Source organism: Alligator sinensis, unplaced genomic scaffold, assembly GCF_000455745.1.
Source record: "Alligator sinensis unplaced genomic scaffold, ASM45574v1 scaffold2129_1, whole genome shotgun sequence".
NCBI lineage: Eukaryota > Metazoa > Chordata > Crocodylia > Alligatoridae > Alligator > Alligator sinensis.
The window spans coordinates 8,002-22,490 of NW_005843538.1; the positions used below are offsets into that span (position 1 = coordinate 8,002).

Genomic DNA, 14,489 nt, shown 5'->3' on the forward strand with positions numbered 1-14,489 from the left:
GATCATGGGGCACCAGATCGAAGGCTTTTTTGAAGTCAAGATATATGACATCAATCTCTTCTCCCTTGTCCAGGTGATAGGTCACCTGGTCGTAGAAGGAAATGAGATTGGTCAAGCAAGACCTACCCGCAACAAACCCGTGCTGGCTATCCCTTAAGATGTTGGCGTCGGCCAGTCCATTAAGGATGGCCTCTTTAATAAACTTTTCTAAGATCTTCCCCAGGATAGAGGTCAGGCTAATGGGCCTGTAGTTAGCCGGATCCACTTTCCTCCCTTTCTTGAAGATAGGCACCACATTGGCCTCCTTCTAGTCTTCGGGCACTTCAAGATTGTCAGGGCCGGCTGACTTGAAGGTATCCAGCTTCTCAAGATGTTCCTTCACAAAGTCAGCATCAATGGAGGGCAGGGGATCACCCTCACACGGACTTTCCTGTCCCGTAGTGGGCATGGGCGTCCCATGGGACTGATGAAAGACCAATGCAAAGTACCTATTTAACAATGACAAACCCTTTAGTTTGGGGAAGACGCAGGGAACAGCTTTTTCTGGTCCAATCCTCCCCCAGAGCAGAGCAGGAAGGAGATATACAAACTTTCATTCTTGTGAGAAAGAGGTTGAGAACTGGAAGATATCCCTTAAGGGGCGGGAAGTGGACTTTTTATTGTCCTTGATGCTCAAAGCTAGTTGGAGTTCAGTTGCAGCCTTGGCTTTCCTGGTCTGCTCCCTACAGGACCGAACCAGTGCAGAATAATCCTCCTTGGAGCCCTTCCCTGGGCCCTGACCCACATAGTCTCTCTCTTCCTCTCCCCACTCCGCCGGCTACTGCATCCAGCCCCCTCCCTCCCTCTCTGGCTCCTGGGGCTGCTCTCACAAAGTTGTGTGCTCACCATGCCCCTGGCTGTGAGGAGGCTCCATGCTGGCTGCAAGTGTTGTAGCCTACACGCAGAAACCACGCAATTGCCTGGGATCTCCCTGAGACCCTTTACAATGTTTTTGCGACCCACAGGTTGAGAAACACTGATCTAGTCCAACCACCTGCTCAAGCCAGGATCATGCTTCTCTAAATCATCCTGGATAAGTGTCTGTTTAACTTGCTTTAAAAAGCTTTGTGAACAACTGTCACACACAAGTAAAAGGAGAAATGCCCAAAATACCAAAAAGCACCGTGACTTCCTGCAAGTTAAGCAGAGGCAGCAGGGCATCCTGGTGTGGAAATCAGCTTCCTTGCTGAAGACATGCACCCTCTTGGTGACAATTTTTTTGGGTGGGGGGAAGTATGTGGTATATGAATAAATACAGTAAATATTTTACTTATTTAATTTTAAAAAAATCAAAATTAAGCTCTTACTATTTAAACAAATTGGACTGTGGGTGAGGATTGACAATAGCACCCGTATTACTAACATTCTATTATACACCATGACAGTCCAGCTGGACCCACTACCTATGGTAGCCTGTACATCAGTGCTATCCAAGTTCCAGGAGGATACTGCATGCCCCATATGCCACACCAGCAAGGGCTGCACAATATGTGGGTTGCACCAGGGCAAGCCATGGGCCCCCACAACTGCAATGCTCATGTGCACCATCCTGGATTCACCCCTTGCTCCCTGCACTGCATGCTGCACTGCCCCAACCCTGGGTGCGGGGGCAGGACAGGGCAGCCAGAAGAGGGAGGGGGAGGAGCCTGGAGCCCCATTTGTTTATGAAGCAAGAGTGCTTCCACAGGCCCCTAGTTGGACAGCCCTGCTTTAAATCATACTCAGTAAATCCAAAGTTTCTCGATTTAAGCCTTGTGTTACCTTTCAGGCAGAGGCTGAATCTAAATAGTGAATTCAGTGAGGCTGTGCAATTTTACCTTATATCCAAACAGCAGCAGGAGGAAACTCGGTCCAGATAATTCTGAGGCACTGTTATCCAGTACCTGTCTCTGTAAGCATCATGTATTATAATAGCATAGTAAATAATTTTAAAATGTTTAGAGTTATTTAGAGTTTATAATGCTAATAACATCTCCCAGTGAGAAAACCGTCATCACAGAATGTTGCAAGACAACTGACTGTTTGCCGCTTCAGTCTTTAAAATGTGCTATTAAGTTTCTAGTAGCCAGGCAATTTCAGATGATTATACTTATACAGCATATCATTGTTACTGTCTGGCAATTCCTATCAATAGGATGGCAAATTTTACCAAGTATGGTGAGCCATTTAGCAATAAACATAAATCTATTTTGCAATAGAATGAATCTGTTCTTTGTATTCAGATGGTACTGAGAGCTGGATAAAGCACTTTACATTTTATCATCCCAAATGATAAATCTGTTGTGTTTTCCACAAGACGGATTGTTTCACAAGATAAAATTATGCCATGTGAACATGAAAAATACAATCTATATCCTTGGTCAAGTTACTGCTAATTTATAAAATATATTACACCTAAATCTGTCTCAATGCCTTAAGGCAACCTGAAACTTCTCCACTGAAATGCATCCTCATAATGACTCTTTCATTAAAAGAACCCTAGCACCTTTTTGTTCTGCTCATTTGTTCAACTTTATGTAAATATAACATAGCATTTTGGAATACTGTACATGCCTTACACAGAAAGTCTCTGTAGGAAAGAACATATCTTGGGAGCGTCTAGAAATAAATAATAATGGATGGCTTACAGGCAGTAAACATCTGTTTTCCTTGCTGTAATGCCCATAATAGGCATTAATATTTCTGTTATATAGAAGACAGTTGCACAAGTTTTCAAACTAGGGGTGCGCCGATAAGTATTTTCCTGGCCAATACCAATGGCTGATTATTAATTGGCCATATTGGTCAATACCAGTTGGACAGTTGCACAAGTTTTCATGTAGATAAACTAAGGGTGCACTGATAAGGATTTTCTTGGAAATTACCGATGGGTGATTACTATAAACAGCCATATTAGCCAATACCAATCCAATAACCGATTTACAAAAATGCCGCCCAGCAGCTTGGAGAGCAGTGTCCAGCTGGTAAGTCTGTGGGGCGGAAGGGGTGTGGGGGGCAGATAGGCTGCAATGGTAAGGGAGGGAGTGGGGCAGGGGCAGGAACTGCCCAGCCAGGGCAGTGAATGTGATGTCATTGGGAGCGGAACGGAGCTGCAGGCAGCTTGCCCAGGGGTGCGGGAGGGTGGGGAAGGGGGGTGGCCCCTGCCCCACTCCCTCTCTCACCATGGCGACCTCGATCTGCCTCTCCACACCTCTTCCCTCCCCCACGCCCCTCCCCCCATAGACTTATTGGCTCCACACTGCTCTCCAAGCTGCTGGGCTACATTCCTGGCCCCATGTACAATGCGGCTGCACGTGTGCATGCAGCATTTATCTGTGACATTATCGGCTACACTGGCCAAAAAAAGCTGATTACCAATAATATAGTAATACTGACTATACAAATGGAGAACAGCAGAGATTAGACTCACTCATTTTTAATGGAAGGCCCAATTTTCCTCCATTTAAGGTCTATGGCAAAATTCCCATTAGTCTTAATCTTAGCATTGAGCCTTTAATAGAGGAAGATGGGACTAGAGGGGGCTCTCCTGAGCCAGTGAATCAAGTCCCATATGTTTTCAAGAAACTATTTACCCAGCAATTCCTAAAACTTGTCCCCTCCATGCTCTGGCACAACACAGCTCCAAAGCACAAATCCAAAAACACTGAGAACACCCAACAACATGCCAAAGATAAAAGTATGAGAGAAGAGGGTACTGCTAAATATAATATAAAAATTGCTATTCAAATAAACAGTAAGGCCACTGTTACAGAAGTCTAAGACATATGCCTCAAATCAGCAGTACTTATACAAGCAAAACTCCATTTTTTTTTGTTTAACAAGTTGCAGAATGGTGTAATATGAATATTCTCAGAAATGCTGTTGGTTGATTGCTCTGACTCAGGGCTGTCCAACTGGCAGCCTGAGGGTTGCATGTGGAGTATGAGGGGTTAAATCAAAGAGTGCTCCCATTCCCGCTCCCCCTGGCTCCTGCCTGGCCACCACTCCCTACATTGCTCCAGCTGCAATAGTGGCCAGGCTCCCTTCATTCTCTAGGTGACACTTCATGCCTCTGTCCCAGGTGGCAAGTCAGTGCAAGAGTGCAGGGATCTGAGGGTAGACCTGGGCATGCTGTGAAATAGGGAGGTCTGGGGGTCATGCACACAGTGCAGCAACGGGGTAGGCTTGCAGGTGCACAGTGCACACCAGGGGGCAGGGTCATGGGCATGCAGTGCGGTTATCGTGGAGCATCCATGGGGTGTGCATCCTTGGGGGGCCTGGCTCACCCTGCTAAGGCCCATAGGATGAACAGCCTCGCTGGTGTGGCCCGCAAAGCATGTAGTCCCTGGCTGTTTGAAAGTTGGACAGCCCTATTCTGAGTAATATCCCATCTTTGGTAATAACAGCTATCATGCACATAGGGAATGCGCACACCAATGCGATCTGTTTATCGGGACTGCAGGAAGTATGTCAGGAGAGTCACTGGACAGCATATCTGGGGGTTGAACGTAACCCTATTTTAATGATGCATACTTCGTTCTTTTTAGCCAGGCCTTTATTCTAGCACACTCCTGTGTGATTTGAAGGCATTCTGCTCAAATAAATGCATGGGAACAGAAGTGGAAGACATTTCTTTTGCTTTTCCCTCCCTAGTTCACATCAGCAAGGCATACACAGGCATATCAATGCATGTTCTCATCTTTCACAAACATTGAGTTTCGAGCACAATCACAGCTCATGCTGCAGAACTCTATACTACTGTAGACTTTTCTCCATCTTTGTTAACAGCTAAAATATCAGTCGCGGCCAAAAGAGGAGAAAGGAAACTTGTGCAACAAGATTCTAACCCCAACCCGTCCCTCCCCCCCCAAACCAACCCATCCCTGTCTTTTTACTTTTCTATAGCCCACAAACTTTCCTTTGTTCTTCTATAAAGTAACATATCAATATCATTAGTCAATTATTAAGGATTATAATGTCTAAAGAACCATCACTAAACTGATAAAGCTACTCCAATAAAGAGATGAAATTAAGGAAGCACAAAGATGAAGAGTTTGCATATTAGTCAAAGATTTTGAGTTTCCATTCCTTTAAAATGCGTGCTGACGATGCAGAATTTCAAAACGTGGTGGTGATCTGCTCATCAGTGAGATGAAACACAGACCTGCGAAGACATGCATAGTCCCTCAGGATGCTGCTAGTAAGCAGGCAAGGTTAGGTTGCCAACAGGGGTGGCATCTATACCAAATGTGCGCTTGGTGGTAGTTTTAAGAACCATTTCTATACAGTTCTGTTGTATTACTGGGGGCTTGTAATGTGTTTTACACATACACTGGCAAAATATTTGCAAACCCAAAGTTTCTAAATCACAGTGATTAAAGAAAAAGATAATACTGGTTTTTGCTCTCTTTTGCTTTTTGAATTCCCTTTGTCTCTCAATAATATATATGTGTGTAAGCATAAGCATATGTACATGGGCTTGTGACAATTAGCACGGTCCCCACCCTATTTTCAGTGTTTCACCTCTGGCCCACGGAGCTGTGTCACCCAGCCTATGGAAATTCCCAACAGAATTTAGGCGCGGAGTGGTATCAGCATTATTTGCTCCCAGAGCTGCAGCAATTAACGCTATAACTGCTCCCCCACTGCCAAATTTCTGGGCCCGTGGGGAGCCCTGTGGTGCAGATGACCTGCCTGCATACGAACTATGGGGTCAGGCTGGTACATGGAGTTGCTCTACAGTTGGATCCAGCATGCAGAACTGGGCTGGCATCCCAGATCACACCCGCAGATCGACACCATGTGCTGATCCTGTGCTGGGTCCAGCCTGTGGACTGGACGCACACTGTTTATCCCCCTATAGGGTAGGAGAGGTTGAGCAATACCAGCACCTGCTACAAGAGCTCTTGCTCCCACATCATTCTGTCCTATGCTCAGCATTTAATTGTACCACCAACCCCCAAATCAATCCTCATCCACCCCAAAGCCAACATTGAGCTTTGCTGGCAAAAGTAGCATACAGATTGAACAAATGAATGAACATGGCCAACACATCACTATTCTTATATTTATATCAGCTCTGCCTCACTCTTTCCAGAGACCGCAGGTTGCTCCACAGAATTATTCACTCTGCTCAGATACAGAAACTTGGATCAAGAAGTTCTGACCCCTCTGGAGTTGACACCAAAATTTCTATTGACCTGAATAGAGCGAGGATTTCATTCAAAATCAACAATTAATGCATGAGTTACAGAAACGGGAACTGAAAAGTTATTATCATGTGATGCTATATACTAGTGACCAGTATTGATCAAGGTGGTGTTCCCAGATCAATTCCTCCCGGGCAAGAGTCCACTTCACAATTGGCAGAACCCTCACCCAGCCCCAAAAATAGTTACAGACGCAGATTAGAATAAGTCACCTCTTTTGGAGTCTGACTTCATTGCTCAGAAAACACAAATGATGAATGAATTGCAAACAGGCACTGGAAGGAATATTAAATGGCAACCTGCGATTTGATCCGCTCAACACTGGCATGAGATGGTATGCACGCACCCATTTCACATACAAGATACTTAACTGGGTGCGGTGTGGGGTGACAAGGTTCCTCCTATAGACCTCACAGGTCAAGATAGACCCTGCCCTTCCCCTTCCCACCAGGATTCACAGGAGAGTGAGGATGGGGCACCAGAGGAAACAGGAGGCTACATCATCAGGGAACAATATTTAATTGGTTGGGGAATGCATGAAGACCAGTTACCTGCTATTCTCCTCCACTGGGTGTAGCAAACCTCATTGTGCATGTGTTTAGGGAGGAGGGGTTGGTTTCAACACCTGTTCTTCTGCTTTATAGCACCATTCTCTGGACCAACAAGGGGAAGAGCATCTTCCCAGGCTCCCTTCTGCTTCCCTGACTACTTCTCTACTGGGAATAGTATATTTTCCTCAAAGTCCAATCAAATGTCCATCTCTACACACAATGAGACGGGGGAGGTATTAACAAAGAAAAAAGAAAGTAGCTCCAAAATAACTACCTAAAAACCAACCTTGGGTTTAGCTTCAAATATCCCTTTCAACAGCTGTCCATGCACCTGTCCTTCCTTTTTTCCCCTTCCCCTTTTTCTTGATACATCTACTTCAGACTTAGTTTTCTCTGCCCATCTCTTAATAGCCCACAGAAAATCTGTCAGCAGAGGGCCACTTGATCTGCAAATTAAGCCAAATTCCCAACCACACCCAAAATTCATTTAAAAATAACGGCTGGATACTTCAACTAGCAGCTGTAGCCTGCAAAGAAAATTCTGCTTTCACTGGCTATGACTTTCAGCACAAAATACAAAGGAAGGACTTCGCCCAGAGAAAATATTGTTTATAACTCTAAAATTTCCTTTGTTTTACAAATCAAGCTTCAAAATTCTGGAACTGCCGCGTGAATCTGCCTTTACCTACAAATGCAATTCAGATGTTTTTAATATTTTCAAGTATTTGGAGGAAAATATATTACAGAAACCTTGTTTTCATTAAAAAAAACCAACACCCCATGTCTCTCAAACTAAAAAGGCTGAACCAGGGTGTGTGATCATAAGACAAGAGGGGACAGTTTCATTTTCAGAAACATAGTAAGGATGCTCAGTCTTTCCCCCATGGCACAATGACTGTCACAGTAAGATAGTAATGGGACTCTGCCCTTTTTTCTGAGAACCTCACAAAGATTTTCAAAAAATTAACCTTTAAAACACATGTAATTTCTGCATGTTACTGAAGCTGTCTGACTTCTTCATGTGAATGCAGTCAGGCAGTCAAAGTCTAGAAAAGCAATTGTGGCTCCTGATGATGTATCCCTTGTTTTAAACATGAGAACATACCCCTCTTCAGAACTGTCTGAGAAACTTCCTTTGGGATGAGGGCACGATGTTTAAAAATTCCTACTTGATCGGTTAATGTAGGTCCAGTGGGGAAACGTCTCTGCATATAGTACTGTCTGGGAACTTAAGGGCAAGCTACTGAAAATCTTCCAGGATTTGCTACTGACATGCTGCAGCTTCCCTATTAACCAGACAGAGCTAATAATACTTCCCTACTAGATCAGGATAAGACTTAATTAATGCTCACAAGCACTTTGATACACCAAGATAAAAGGTGCTACACAAGTGCAAAGTGTTATCTTAATCTATGCTCACCGTAATCCCCAGTATGGCATTAAGGCAAAGAAAATCCAGGATGTGATTTTTTTAAAAAATCAATGTAATAAAACCAGACAATTTTTTTGTTCTCTGGGTTGCTAGGCTGCAAATCCAGCACTGAAGACTTTCCAGGTTTTGTATGGCAATTTTTTTTCTGAGGTGAGTCCTTTGTGCCTTGGTAATGTTAAAAATTGTAGATGGAAAAGTATAACTTTTCTTCAGATCCTCAGGCGTCCACTTTTACCCTTCTTTGTAGAAACCAATTTATGACAGTATTGTTCTACTTTTGCTCTACTTACTCTGCCTCCTAGGAAAACGTTTCCACTTTCTCAATCTGATACTGGCATGAATGATTTTTAGACATTTTGCTAGCATGACTTCCAAGTCATGCATTTCCAAATATCAGCTCCAAATTACTCCTCATTTTCAGGAAAATGCAAAGTACAAAGCGAGTCTGCTGTTGTTCTATCATTTTCTCCTGCAAATCTTTAAAATACAGTCCAGGCACAAGAACTGAAAATTCTCCCCTCAAACAACTGTGAAATAATAAATGAGTAAAAAAAGAAAACAATGTAGACTTACAAATCATTAAATTAACTTTGTTTTTGTTGAAACCCTTCTACCTGACTATTAGTAGATTATACATACACACACAAATAAAAGAATAAATAGTAGATCTAACCAATGACATCTCAAATTTGTTACTTCAAAATGTTGTCGATATAGCTCAGATGAAACTTTACAGGCAAAAAATTAACTTTGGAAAATATTTTAAAAATATACACATTTAGACTTGCTGCTCTTTTTTGTTTGCGCCCTGTAAAACCTGAAAACTCATTCAGAATTAGTAGTGGTATTAGTAGGACTGTGTTAATACTGTATTTCATATCAATTTAGAATTTCTTAAATTGAATTACTTTTTAATTATAATAAGCTTAATTCAAGCATAACAGATCCAAGTACAAATACTTTAGGCTGTATTAAAATCTCTAGGATATAACAATATACTAAACTAAGTCCCTTTGGAAGTCATCGGCAACTTCTCTGAGCCTAGCAAAGCAACACAGATTACTTTCTTTGAAGTCCTTTCCAAGGTCACTTGGTCAAAAGTTGAAATGTAAACTACCTGACTGTATTCCTTCAGGAGCTCTCAACCTTTTTCACGTTGTAATTTAGTACTGTCACTGGTGCCTCTACCCAGTCTCCTTTCCTAGCATCACTGCTACTCTAAATCAAAACTGCAAAAGCTGAAATGTTTGCTGACGTGAGGACAGAATTTAGAGCTGGAAAATGACTTTTCTGTAATGCAATAGGTATGGCTTCTTTAGTCAGATCCTCCCCGTTTATAGTTGGGCTATTTATTTCTACCACCTTGGTGTGCAGAACTTTACATTCATTAAAACCCATTTCCCCTGCGTAGGCTCGACTGTTCTCATTTCTTGAGGTTCTCAAGAGTTTGGTCGGACTGCAGACGCATTTTCTGCCCATCTGGTTTTGTGGCACTCACAGGTTTGAGCATTATAGAAACTGCACGAAAGAAACACCTAATAAAGAAAGATGGGAGGCAGTTTCATAGGAAGCAGCAAAGCAATATGTTTTAGTTCTGTCACTAAAACAATCTCTGTGAAAGCTAAAGGACACCAGTAGCAGGAAAGGTTATTCCCTGCTTAAAAACTGACCAGCATTTCACTGGCATAATGGATGCAGCTCAAAAGACCACCTTGCAGCACGCTGTAGTCTACTGGCGGTCAACAAAACAGGCAAGTTTTGTGACTAAGCCATCTCCTGAAACACATGCTACTATATCAGATTTATTTTGCTGAGTAACAAAAGTTGTTCAGTGTTTCATTATATCATACATCCTATAGTGTGACTGCCCTGAAGGAAATGAATTAAAAAAAAATTAGTTACTGCAGACAGGCCCCCACGTATCATAGAAATGACATCCCAAACTTCTCCCCAGGTCCCGTTTCCGAAGCAAAATATCAACTCAATCTAGTTGATGCACCTCATATCACCTTTAGGGTCAAGTGGCCTATTTTGCAGATTTTTTTTCTTACTTTCTGATAAATGCTCTTTCGGCTGTATTTACGAGTCAACCAATTCATTTCATCACATCTATATACTCCCTGTGGAGTACTTATGAAGTATTTCAAAGATCTTACTTAATGTTTGCAGCAAGTAGGCCGGAATTCAAATGGGATGTCTACTGATGTTCGCTGCCCAGATTATCTTGCAGTTGATTAGTTTATTTCAATGTGCAATTTTAAAATAAATATAAAAGAATGTCAATAACCATTACAATGATGGCTTGGCACAAAAATACTGTCTAGTCAGAGCCTCTGGAAGTCTAAGGCAATTAAAGCTTAAATAGAGACATGGTTCCTAGATCCTGCTATACTGACTCGACTGATTCTCCAGCAAATTCTTTTCAGCGTGTTCCAGCCCTAATTAGCACCCAAAAAGTAGTTTTATCAATATAAATGTTGATTTATCAACATAATCTTACACCGTCTATCACACTTCTCTTCCAGAATGATCCCACAGCGGTTTTCCAATGTTTTACAAGCTACGTCCAGGAATCACTTAAGTTTCCACTGTTTGCTGCTGAGAGGCTACAACAACGCAGCCCACACTCGTGTAGCTGCACTCCAGGTAATAATTACTTCAGCATTCATCAGACACTGCCCACTGATACTTGTTCACGAAATGTCTTGGATGGAGTGTGTTTATATGTTCCTTTCAAGTGACACAATGTCTGATTTTCCTCTTGAACTCCCTTACGTTAAGAATAATTTCACTGAAATGAGACTGGTGGAAATAAAGAGACGAGGATAATACATTCACTTTTATTTCTAATCATACATTTACTATTATTTGTATACATGTCATATTATTCTATTGTATTTTTGCGATGAACTCCATACTTGTGATGGACACTATTATTATTATAAACAAATATGTAGGCACTACTGGACAAGCAAGCATGGGAAATTAAGTGCGGCACTCCCACGAGATCCCTCTCGACAAAGCCCATGAAACCTCAGCATTGGGTTCAATGTTTAAAAGGCGCTATTAAAATGGGATGTTGATGTAGATTTATTTACATTTGTCGCTCCCTATTCCACAGGTCTTCTTGGTGGAAGATGATACCAGGTCACCCGCTTCACCCCCCTGGGCAGCTAGCAGGCAGGCAGTAAGACCCAAGTGAGACCCCCTGAGGTCCTACCACTGTGGGTTCATTTACTTTTCCTGGTTTCCCCTTGCTTTCATGTTTTTTTTACAACCTAGAGCACATCGTGTTTCTGAAACCCTAGAAATGGGAAGATTTAATCATAATACATTTATAAAATATCTTTTTCTCTAATCAAGGCCCTGGGGCATTGTAATAATAACTGCTACCCTGATAAAATTTCACACCAAAAGGAAAATTGAAAAGTTCAGACACTGGGGGGAAAAAAAAAAAAAAAAAAGTAAAGCAAGGGAAACATATTATTTGTGCACTGCTGCCTTCTTGTTCCCTCTTGTATACCATCCCCCCACCAGTGTTAAATCATGCCATTTTAATAGTTTGCTGCCTAATATTTGTTTGGTTTGCATAATATTATGCAAACTTACCTCACTAATATGAAGAAATAAATATTTCTGTCAAAGGCAGATAGAAGTAAATAATTAAAGATTGCCATTTTATAAGTGTTTTAGAGCATCCATTACTCTTGAAAGCAATATATTTTCCAATGTCACCTTCTTACAGACTGTGCTTCTGAGTGTGCTCGATTTGTCCACATCAGTCACATTTCCTGATCTGGAATACAATGTACTCAGCGACAGACACAGCAATCAAGTCAAACGTCTGAGAAAAAATGTGGCTTTTTTAACAGAAGAAATAAAGAAACCGAAAAACAGCTAATAACGTGAAGCTTTTTGTTTAAAAAAAAAACAAAACAACCATGACTTTGGGATTGATGCAATGCTCATTGATCTCTCATTACCCACTCAGCCAAACAGAATTGCCCACTCACAAACCATGCTCCAGCTCAGACCTTCACGCAGAAAGGTTCTCTAACGAGATCCAGGGTTTGCCTTAGTGCCTGTGAATCACTGTGGATTCAAGTGAGATGATCTAGTTCCACCAGCCGTTTACTGTGTGAATCTTCCCAGCAATACTTTTCTTCTTATTCAAACCAGCATGGTTTTAAAATTTCCCTACCATTTGTGTTCCAACCACTTCCCTTAGAAAACCTTGTCTTTTTTAAAAGCTTTGTAAATGTGGCTCTCAAACATGTGTATGACAAATAGTACCTCCACATCATAAGGGATGTCCACACAGTACAATGCAGTGCTGTGTAGAGATACTCAAGCTAGTTCTCAGCAAACCAATGTAACTGTGTCAGTGCAGTATTCTGCCTGAACTAATTATCCTTGCTTAGATGATACACACTTTCCTCATCGCATCACTCAAATATGACTGCTCGTCGTAATTTCAGTTATGTTTTGACAAATAGTAAGTAGGATGCTGCATGCCACTAATGTTTCTTTCATCCCCAATTTTTTTTTTTTCTGGAGAATTATTTTATTTCGACTGTAACTGGTAATTAACTTAGAAGTACACTCAGCAGTTGTAAAATTCATGCTGTTCTGCACTTGTAGAGGTACAAAAGGTCCCTTGTTTGCAGTACTATGCTGATTGATTCCTACGGTAGAGCTGCTGATTCTCTGCGTGAGTTTTCCCAGATAACACATGGCCTTTTAAATATTGGTGCACTGGGTATTTATAAAGCATACATTTTCTACAGATAAGTTGGGCTGAGAAAGCTTATTCAACATTATAAGACGCATACCTAAAAATGATCAAAGTTATTAAAATGATTAAAAACAAAGACTATAATGATAGAAATGACAAGTATGAAAGAAAAAAAACCTGTAAGACATTTAAATATTTATTATATTTTCATAATGTTATAGTAGTCATCTTTAATTGTAATACTCAAATGAATTTATAATCATAGTTATTACAGCTAAAATTGAATGAGCTGTGTTTTTGTGGTAAGTCAATTGTTCAAGGGTTATATTTCATTTTACTGCACAAATCATGATTACTTACACAACAGTAACTGCAGCTCTTTGAGATACTGTTGTCAATGAAGATCACACAGTAGGTTTGCACATGGGTTGTGTATCCCAGAATCGGCTAAACTTCTGTGCCCATCAGGGTTGCATATATGCCCTGTACCTCTCTGTGCTCCCACTCAAGGCATAAAGTATGGAGCAGCTATAACCCACCTTAAATGCTGACTCAATATAAAACTTTCATTAGGTAAGGACTTCAAATGCAGGGATGGAGAGTGGGAGGGGGTATTCCTACTGACTGCATTGTCTTGAAGAACTACAGGTACTATATTGACTAACAATTTTCTCTTCAAGTGTATGTCAGCTTAGATGTTGCTGTAGGCTATAGACAACCTCTCTTTAGGATGGTGGCACGAGGCGTATCAGTTATAACAAAGATCTCAGCACTGCTCTCCCAAATCTTGCACCGGATCTGGTACCTGCACCCAGTGCATTGTGCTTGGCAAGTGTGGGCAGCCCCACCTCATCCTGCCACCACTGCTGCTTCATGTGGGAGCCAGAGATGCTGAAGCCCCTCCGCTCACCCAGCAATATTAATCTACAAACTGGAACAATCATGTGTCTGTCTGGCAGATTTCTGAAGGTGTTCGGAAACACTTGTGCCATTAGCAGAGCCATAGCGTAGTGGTTTTCAACCTGTGGTCTGCAGACTCATGCTAAAGTACGGTGGGGTATAGGGATATCTACTACTCCTGGGGGTCCACAAAGTACTTAGGTTAGATCCTACAAAACTGATGGGAGGCCACCAGCAAAAGTCTGGTGGTATATAGGGACCAGTCTTTATCAGTCTGTGCCCCGACTTTTCGTCTTCACAGCACATCTAGTACATGTGAACGTGTGAGAGTTTGATGTGGCAATTTGGGGGACTCCCAGGGTGAATGTTTGCCTGTATACGCAGGGGACTGTACCGGATGGCTTTCATCAAGAAGCTTCAAATCCGGGTTTCCTGAGTAAGAGAAAACAACTTTTGACACATGCAAAACGTTTGACAGCTTTTTGGCTGAAAACGAGTTGATGCTGGACATTGACGTAAAAAGCCAAAAGGCTAAAAACGACTGGCATAGCAAGTTCCTTCCATACCCGGGGCACAGCAGGATGGAGAGAGGTGCTGACCACTGGAGGCAGGGGAGTAAGGGAAGGGGGGGGGGGGGGAGGGCC

At 42.0% G+C, this 14,489-nt stretch overlaps 1 protein-coding gene across 2 annotated transcripts in view; it reads right to left on the reverse strand.

The window, feature by feature from the left end:
* Window positions 1–6,959: 6,959 nt before the first annotated feature.
* The window catches only part of LOC102373793 (GDNF family receptor alpha-1), a 37,292-nt gene continuing 29,762 nt past the window's right edge, over window positions 6,960–14,489 (reverse strand). The window contains exon 4 of one of the 2 annotated variants that reach the window (XM_025195507.1): window positions 6,960–6,988. In XM_025195507.1, coding sequence (XP_025051292.1) covers window positions 6,975–6,988 — 14 coding nt within the window. In that variant the 3' untranslated portion in view covers window positions 6,960–6,974. Of the gene's footprint in view, window positions 6,989–12,031; window positions 12,055–14,489 lie in introns of those variants that run through there. The other variant, XM_025195508.1, reaches the window with a different exon arrangement.